The following is a 9,283-nucleotide window of genomic DNA, read 5'->3' as shown; positions in this document are numbered from 1 at the left end:
ATGGCAATTGCGGGTAGGAGGTAGGAGGTCGCGGGAGGGTCGGGCGCTGTGCAGGTTGGGCGCCGTGGGGTGTCGTTGTTTCTTTAATGGCAATTGCGGGTAATTTTGGGCAAATATTGAGGGAAGGTTCATATTTGGTTGGTTGAGGAGCTGTTTTGAGGGAGGGTGGAGCAGGTTTTTTCAGCTCCCACGTTTCTATACAAAAACGACTTCCAATCCTTCCTGCTCCACGTGAGAATCAGTTCATAAAACACTTGTTTGGCACGGCTCCTTCAGATCCTCGCCTAGAATCAGGAGCTGGAGCTGTGCCAAACAGGCCCTAAATCTGGATGAATAGATTCCACCGTAAGCAGACACATAGTTGAGGTTCACACAGTTCAATAACTCGATTAGCATAGACACACACAAACCGTGTAGCTCTTGTTTGATTATTGTCGATCTGAGTAGATGGTCGATCTACACAGCAAACCTTTGGCATGGTGTTCCACGCGTGCGTACGTGCGCAGCCTGGGCTAGCTCCAAGCTAGACCTAGAGCAGGTCGGCCATGAGCCTGAACTCCTCAATGGTGATGGCGCCGTCGCCGTCGCCGTCCAGGCACTCAACAATAGCCGCGCAGTCCTCGGCGCTAGCGCTGCCGAGGGCGCCGAGCGCCCGGGCGAGCTCGTCCGCGCCGACCAGCGCGCCTCCCGCGGCCTCCAGCGTGGGGAGCGCCGACTGCAGCACCGCCCCGAGCGCGCCCAGTCCGAGCTCCCCGGCGTTCATCACGTCCAGGAACTCCTCGACGCTGAGACGGCCGTCGCGGTCGGCGTCGGCGCGCGCCAGCATGTCGCGCGCCTCGGCCTCCGACTTGGCCAGGCCCAGCGACGCCAGCAGGCCCCGGAGCTCGGGCGCCGTCACCAGCCCGTCGTTGTCGGAGTCGAACGCCTGGAACGCCTCCACCAGGCTGCTGATGTAGCTCAGCGCCTCGAAGTCCACCGCCAGCGGCCGCTCTGGAGCCGCCGCCATGGCTGCGCGCTTAGCTTGCGTTTCGGGGGTGACTTGAGCTGGGTGCCGGTCTGTGCGGATGAATGAGCCCCCTGCTCGATGGCCAGCTTGCAAGCAAGCACTACATATTAGGGCCTTTAAAAGAGTTGGAGAGCCAGCGCGTGGTCCATCGCCATTGAAAGTCTCGATAAGGGTCTGGAACATAGAACCTGAACCTTTGCCTGCTTTGTGTCGACATGCAATGGGACATGATTCTCGTTGAGCATCGTGTTCCCGCGCCGCGATGCCATAGAGATAGAGCCGGGTCAGGGTGGACGGACGGATGGGGTGGGGGGTGGGGGGTTGGGAACCTTTTTTTTAAGGGATTTTTATTTTCCAAGAGAAAATAAACTATTTTTGTTGAGAAAATAAAAACCTCTTAGAAAAATGAGGTTTCTAAACTAGCCCTTAAACTTTTACTTCATCATTTTGGTAGCAGAGGGTGATAAAGGAGCTTCGACTGTCTCACCCACCTTCGACTCAGCGGAGGAAGTTGTATCGAGCCTTCGTTTTTTAGAAGGTGTCGCCTTCGGCTCGAGAGCTGTTGTCGCTTTCTTCAAAAAAATTTCATCTTTTATCAGCCGGACAGCTTGCCTATTCAGGATGCTGACAACCCGTTTCCTCTTCACCCCTTCACTCCCTTTGTTAAGCCTTTCATAGTCAGGGTATTCGAAGTTCAAGGCGTCCATTATCTGGTTCAATCTTCGTTTCGGTCGGGTACCGAAGGCTGCGATCATCAACTGATCTTCTTTCTTGGTATAATTACCAAGTATTTCGTTGCACATGGTCTCAATCATATCTAGCCATTCTTGGCAAGGCTTTTTAAATTGTTTCTCGAACTTAAAGCGATAAGGGAGCCATACAAGCTCGTGCTTCTTCCCCACTTCTTTTCTCTTCGGCATTCCCCAACCACTAGAAGTCAGATATGTTCTGTTTGACAAATACTCTTGCACTAAGTCTCTAGTACTAATGTGCTCGGCTACCACTCTAAATTCTACTTCAACCAGCTGGCAGGGTAACCCCAATTGCATATTGCATAAGGGTCGAGTCATACCGAAGTTCAACTCTAACGGACTCATAACCATGCTCATTAGCTTCTCCCTCTTTTTCTCATCTGCTTTCATGTAAAACCACTCATTAGTCCATCCAGTCGGCCACTTGGTACGGTAGCCAATAACAGGGGCCTTCGTATCCTTCCGATACACAAAATTGTAGCAGCCAAAGTTTCTGTGAAGGCCATATGATCTAGCCTTCGTCTGGTAATGAAGTTCGTGCACCCGACAGAAAGCTTCGGCATTCGCATCCATTCCCTGGCTAGAGAGAGCCCATATGTAGACACTAAGTCTAACAATAGCATTGGGAGTCAGTTGATGAAGGATATTCCAAAATTCTTCAGAACCTCCCCTATCATCTCATTTAGCGAGAACTGAAGTCCTACTCTGAAGAAGCTCTTAAAGACGATAACTTCGTCTTCCCCAGTAAATCGAACAAGTTTGCTCTCAGACTCCCCGAAATAGCCTAGTTTTTTCATCATAGTCATGTCATCTTCTGTTACAATAGATTTTTCAAATTCAAGATGACTAGGCTTTGTCGGGTTTAGAATGATGTAGTCCTCTTCGCCCTCATTATCACTTTCACCCTTAACCACAGTTTGTCCAGCTTCAACATTGGAAGCGCCTTCGTCAGTAACTCCCCCTGGCACAACTAGACCTGATCGCTTCATTACTTCTGATATAGGCATTGTTTCGGCAGCTTCGGCTTCATCCCCCTCACGAGATACCTTAGCGGTGGATCGAACTCTGGCCATTTGGGTTTATGCTTTTTCTAAGATAAAGCTTATCACCGGTGACGAAGCGTTTGCTCGAAAATGCAATACAGAGAGCTTCGGCTATGGTTAAAATTTTTAACAGCACAACAGTGCAATAGCAATGAATGTTGTGGTAACTCCTCACCAACCTGTCAGTTTATATAGTGCTACAGGGGGAGAAGGCGAACCGTCATGACTGCTCGCACTGGCTGAGCGGTGGACCGTCCGGCGTTCGGAATATTAAAATCGTTTCTCGGCAACGATCTCAGGGGAGGTGTTTTCGGACCTTCGGCTTCTGAAGCCTTCGTGTTTTTCATGGATCGAGATGGTTACGAAAAACGATCTGACACCGCGAAGGGGCTACTGTTGGGGATCTTCTCCTCCGCCGAAGGTTCTCAAGGCAAAAACACCTTCGGCAAGGCGGTACAAAGGCAGGTGCGACGTGAAGATATAAGCCGAAGATGATACGAACGAAAGCCGAAGCTATGGCTGAAAGATATTCGGCTTGGTATTGTGATAAAGGCGAAAAACGATACCGACTTAAAGAGGAAAATACTATATAGTCCTTAATAGTTTGCATTATGATTGTGATTAGTTAACAAGGACATAGATGTAATTTTGCTCGGGCTGCGTCCCATGCCTATAAATAGATGAACAGTACCCCCATACTATTCACGCTGAATTGTAATCACTCTCGCGTCACTCTCACAATTTCACCTTCTGACGAGCCAAAGGTATTGATGTAATAAAAATATCATCGATGTTTATTTATGTTCATAAAATGAGAATACAAACAATCTAATAATTGTTGATGATTATTTATATTCTTTTGTATTTCATGTGTCTCTATTTATATTCATTCACTGAAATGATGAAGGTATGTCCTTCATAACCTTCGTCTGAAGAGCATTATATCCTAAAGGAGATAATGCTTCGAAGGATGAAGGTTTCTAATCGTTAACAATTGTGTTGCTTTGTTATTGAAAGTCGCCTAGAGGGGGTGGATAAGTGAAACCTGAAATTTATAAACTTAAGCACACACTACAAGCGGGGGTTAGCGTTAGAATTAAATTCAAGTCCGAGAGAGAGGGGGAAAACAAATCAATTGGGAAATAAGCGAATGAACACGATGATTTGTTTTACCGAGGTTCGGTTCCAAAGAACCTAGTCCCCGTTGAGGTGGTCACAAAGACCGGGTCTCTTTCAACCATTTCCCTCTCTCAAACGGTCACCTAGACCGAGTGAGCTTTCTTCTTAATCAAATGGGTCACTTAGACCCCGCAATGACCACCACACACTTAGGTGTCTCTTGCTTTGATTACAAGTGCTTGAGAACAAGAATGAGGAAGGAAGAAAGGCGATCCAAGCGACAAGAACTCAAATGAACATAAAAATCTCTTTCTCACAAGCCACTAATTATTTGGAGTGAATTTGGGACTTGGAGAGGATTTGATCTTTTGTATTGTCTCTTGGAGTGAATGCTAGAGCTCTTGTATTGAATGTGAACTTCAGAAAACTTGGATGCTTGGAGTGGTGGTGGTTGGGGGTATTTATAGCCCTCAACCACCACAAAGCCGTTGGGGAGGGCTGCTGGCGATGGACGCACCGGACAGTCCGGTGCATCACCGGACAGGTCCTGTAGACTGTTCGGTGTGCCGCCACGTCACCAAACCGTTAGGGTTCGGGAGCAGTCGACTGTTGGCGCAGTTGACTTCATATGGCACCGGACAGTCCGGTGCCGCACCGAACAACTACTGTTCATTGTCCGGTGTGCCTCTGACTCTGCGCTCTGACTCTGCTGCGCACTGTTGCGCACTGTTCATCTGATTTTCAGCTTTTGCAGTCGACCGTTGCGCTGAATAGCCGTTGCTCTATTGGTGCTCCGGACAGTCTGGTGGCACACCGGACAGTCCGATGAATTATAGCGGAGTGCGCCTGAAGATTCCTGAGAGTGGCTAGTTCAGCCCTATACGGCCCTGGTGCACCGGACACTGTCCGGTGGCACACCGGACAGTCTGGTGTGCCAGACCAGAGCACACTTGGTTTCTTTTGCTCCTTTGAATTGAACCCCTAACTTGAATATTTATTGGTTTGTGTTGAACCTTTATGCACCTGTAGAACATGTATTCTAGAGCAAACTAGTTAGTCCATATATTTGTGTTGGACATTTAACCACCAAAATTAATTGTGGGAAAAGATTAACCCTATTTCCCTTTCAGTTATTGATGTATAGCATTCGAGAAAAAGGAACAACAGACAGGATGTAAAGCGGGTTACACAATCCATGAATATATTCAGATTTTGTGGATTTTACGTAAATCCGCTGCCAAAAATCTAGAATCTCACCTAAACAAGCACAATAGCATAATGGATTCCTAAAAATCTACAAATTTTTCTAGTTCAATTCAGAATTGCCTTATACCCTAGATTTTTTAGATTCCTGACATCCATGTTATAATATGTCATGCTCTAAAATTTATAGTTGACAGTTATTTCAACAAAACAAATTTTAGTTTTTCTATAATCGTTGACTCACAACAGTTTTTTTATAGCTCACAGCTAGAATCAGATATCCAGAATTCTACAACTAAACCAAATAGACCCTGAGTATGATGGAGGCTCCTACCCAACCATGGACGACAATAGGAGTGTCCCTGAAGTGATGGTATTAATCCAACGCCACTGTCAGATTCAAAGCAAGCTGGCGCACGAACAAATGAAAGGCAACCTCGTTGAACACGTCTAGAGCATGTGCGGCAGAGTAAAGTCAGCCATACAAATTGATGACTAATTTCTTTACTACGTCGGTCTCGGTGATGTATTCATGTGTGTTACTACATGTTTTGTGCATGTGCAGGTGAAAGATGGTAGCATGTTTTTTACATGTTTTTTACTTGTCTTCCGTGGTTCAGTTGCTTTTGAGATGGCATGCTGAAGGAAAAGATTGTGACTCGTTTTGCCACTTAGTTTGTTCGCTTTATATTAAAGCTGGCTATTCGGACCGTTGTAGCTGAAATCTATAGAGACAAAACACTGCAAAAGTTGCAAAATCCGATAACGATTAAAGTACTAGTAGTTTTAGTTGGCGGACACCCTGGTCCTATAATTTTGAGGGCCCTCACACGAACTGATCGTGGTGGGCCCTCTAGACTATATAAAAAATTCTATGATATGCAGTGGAATAGATTAGGACTTAGTAGGTAAATGATGATGTGCATTAAAATTAATTTTTAAAATATCTAAGACACTAAATAATATACATCGGTATAAATTAGCACTTCACATGTTGAGAAATAAGAACGATAGTCGCAGAATAACCTGAATCCTGATTGCTCGATCGTGCGTGCCTAGAGGCTGGCAGTGGTGCCCAGTGCCCTGAAATCCTGGAGGGTTGGATCGTCGAGACGATGAATGACGATCACATGGAGAGTGTGGTCGCACAGACGCGTGTCGACGTGAACGTGACGACTGGGCAGTGAGCAACAAGTGTCGTATGGTCCGTCTGCGTCGGGCGTCTGTGTGACTAGCCCTACCACTATAGGAATCCTGAAGATTTTCATCGGCCAGACTAATTCCCGTCGGCCTTTCCTCTGGCCGATGGGAATTAGTTAACTCCCGTCGGCTACCTACCAGCCGACGTGCATTAAGTTAACTCCCGTCAGCCCTGACATAGGCTGACGGGAATAAGTTAACTCTCGTCGGTCCTGACACAGGCCGACGGGTATACAAGCTTGTTAGCTATCTATACTATTTTACTACTAGCATATAGCCTGTGCTAACTCTACGTTTCTGGGAAGGGGAGGAGAGAGGTGGACGATGACGCTGGTGGCATGAGGGGAGGGGTTGACGGCGGTGGGGACGCGAGGAGAGGAGGGCTGAAGGATGATTCAAATAATAATATTGTTAGATTTGAGTGTATTATATATGGTTGTGTAGGTTATTTGGTTAGATGGTTTTATAAAATTTAAACTGATGTATTATATAGTGTTATAGATACTAAATATTGGGCCCTATTAGTTTTGGGCCCCCGACCGTCGCATGGGCTCAGGGTTGTCCCTGTTGGCGTCACGTCTATATGACCAAAAATAGACCCATGTAACTGTTTTTGTGTATTAGAGTGGCTCTTCATTTTGGTTCTCTATTTATCTTTCTATTTACCATTCCATAAACATTACACTCTATATGTAGCATCTCACTCCAATAGACTATCTATCTAGTTTGACTAGTCAGAATGGCTAACCAAGTTTTGGTTGTGAGGGAAACAATTTGGAGAGTTGGATAACTTGGTGAGTTAGATGGATAGTATGTTGGAGAGTTATTTTGCTGTTGAGTAGCTAAAATTTGGCTTGAGGAGCTATCACAACCCAAACAAATTATCGGGCCCACGTACACCAATTCTTGTCCTTAAGACTAGAGATGGATATGTAAGTGTACCAGATAACTTACTCGGGGTGCCGAGTTTTGATGAACTCGTTCATTCACCCGTGATTGAGAACATTACAATAATCATATAGTTGTAAACATAACATAAACAAAGGAGATCGAGTTGAAGTCTCTACAATAAAATAATAAACATTAGCAAACTTAAGTTTACAAAACCAAATAGTTATTTATTACATGCCCAAGGTAGTGTCAAAGTGCTAACTTATTACAACACTTGCGAAGGTCTCATCTTCCCACAAGCACACACAAGTTGTGCATTAGTAAAAGGTCTCCATAGGTGAGCCTAACAAAAATTAAACGTGTTAAGCATCTCTCCTGCAACAATATAGGGAATAAAACCCTAAGTCAGCAATTACTCAGCAAGACTTACCCGACTAATGAAAAGATTCTCAAGGGTATGCTAGCTGATTTGGGAATCAAGGTAAAGGCCATCAATGTTCAAAGACTCTAGTTTTGCATAAAACCTTACTATTACTTGATCCTTAAGCCAAAATTTTACTTTACAAGTTAAATTCTTACTTTTCTCTAGATTGGCCTAGTTTAGCCCATCCACTTGGCCTAATCTAGCTTATTTTTAAATAAAATCTTGTTTTACTTATTATCTACGATGTAGGGCAATGGTATAGTCTTCATATCCGAGAAATAACGGCGATTCGAATCGATTAAAATCCAACTGGTGATCTCCAACCGCACGACATATATAGTACTTAACCCTTGATATGTCAACTTGCACCTGGGTTTCTCAAGACCAGAACGAGTCCTTGCCACCTGAGAGCACAATACCCCACCATCCAGCCTTTTCCTAGGTGGATACACGATACTCTCGTCATCTCTCCACTCCCAGTGCGAGCCGACCTTTCTAGTGTTGGTCCAGCCGAGGCTAAGCTTACCCATGACGAGGCATGTGGCCAGTTAAAAGGCCCTATATCAGCAAGCCTACTTTCGTTACGGTCCTTAATCGACACAGACGGATGATCTTTCCTATGCAACGACTGGTCCCATTTTAAGGTATTTCTCAAAACCTGTACCTGTCAGAGATACTCTGCTTGAATGATGAATTCATCATGGCCTTTGTTGCCTTCATCATACCAAGCCCTTTTCTTTTTGAAAAATTATGAATCATAGATCAAAAACATTTTTTGTTCCTAATCTATAAGCATTACTAAGCATTTCTAGCTTTGTAGAATAGATATCAACGATGATAATCAATATTCTAAGGGAAAGTCATGCAACGATGGTTTAGTCATTTAACTCCTATTACCTAATGCATCATATAAGTGATAAAAGTTTTGAAAACACAAGAAAATGGTTAAATGCAGCGGTGCTTGCCTTAATGAGGAGAGTCAGGCTCTTCTACTAAGATATTGCAATTAGCATCGTAGCCCACTGGAGCACCTTCAGGAGGACCCTCAGGAGAAACTTCAGATGAAGAAGTTACTGATTGAGGAATTGGTTACTCTTCTAGTTTCACTTCAACTTCTTCTTCTAGGTGTTATACAAGTCAATTACAAATACATGAATGGTTATGTAATGGTATGAAATGCAAACTCTCAAGAGGGAGAGGTGGGGACACATAAACACTCATAAATAAGCACATGACAAGTATAAACATACTTCTACATAACCAAACACGTGACAAAAGTGACCAAACTGAATTTATTTGAAAGTCCTCTAAGTTTGTTACCCAAAAAATTATATTGTCTAATTCACCCTAAACATACATTAACACTAGCATATAGATTTAATATTTCACTTTTTTAGCTATTTCAATGTTTTCTGGGCAAATCAACTCCAAACAAGTTAAAAATTTTACCAAGTGCTAATATAATGTTAAATAGGCTTTCCACAAATTTTCAGAATTTTGGCGCTCTACTTTTATTTCCAAAATTCATTTAAGCTTTCTAAGGGCACTTTTTAATTACCTAAAATTTATGTTTTGTTGTAAAAACATAAAGATAACTTTAACAGAAACTACACAAATTTTAGGACTCTACCAAATTGGTTTAACA

General features: G+C 44.0%; 1 protein-coding gene across 1 annotated transcript; it reads right to left on the bottom strand.

Annotated features, from left to right (window-relative positions):
* Positions 1–326: 326 nt before the first annotated feature.
* Positions 327–1,095, bottom strand: LOC100284540 (polcalcin Jun o 2). Its single transcript, NM_001157435.3, has one exon. It carries the CDS (start codon positions 1,004–1,006, stop codon positions 530–532), a length of 477 nt encoding a protein of 158 aa, NP_001150907.2. The 5' UTR covers positions 1,007–1,095; the 3' UTR covers positions 327–529.
* Between the last annotated feature and the right edge of the window lie 8,188 nt (positions 1,096–9,283).

Source organism: Zea mays, chromosome 5 (genome assembly GCF_902167145.1).
Source record: "Zea mays cultivar B73 chromosome 5, Zm-B73-REFERENCE-NAM-5.0, whole genome shotgun sequence".
Taxonomy (NCBI): Eukaryota; Viridiplantae; Streptophyta; class Magnoliopsida; order Poales; family Poaceae; genus Zea; species Zea mays.
This window is presented reverse-complemented; position numbering and strand designations above follow the sequence as displayed.

Bases quoted from the DNA above. Each gene is read 5' to 3' on its own strand.
- LOC100284540 (NM_001157435.3), bottom strand. From the start codon at position 1,006: ATGGCGGCGGCTCCAGAGCGGCCGCTGGCGGTGGACTTCGAGGCGCTG.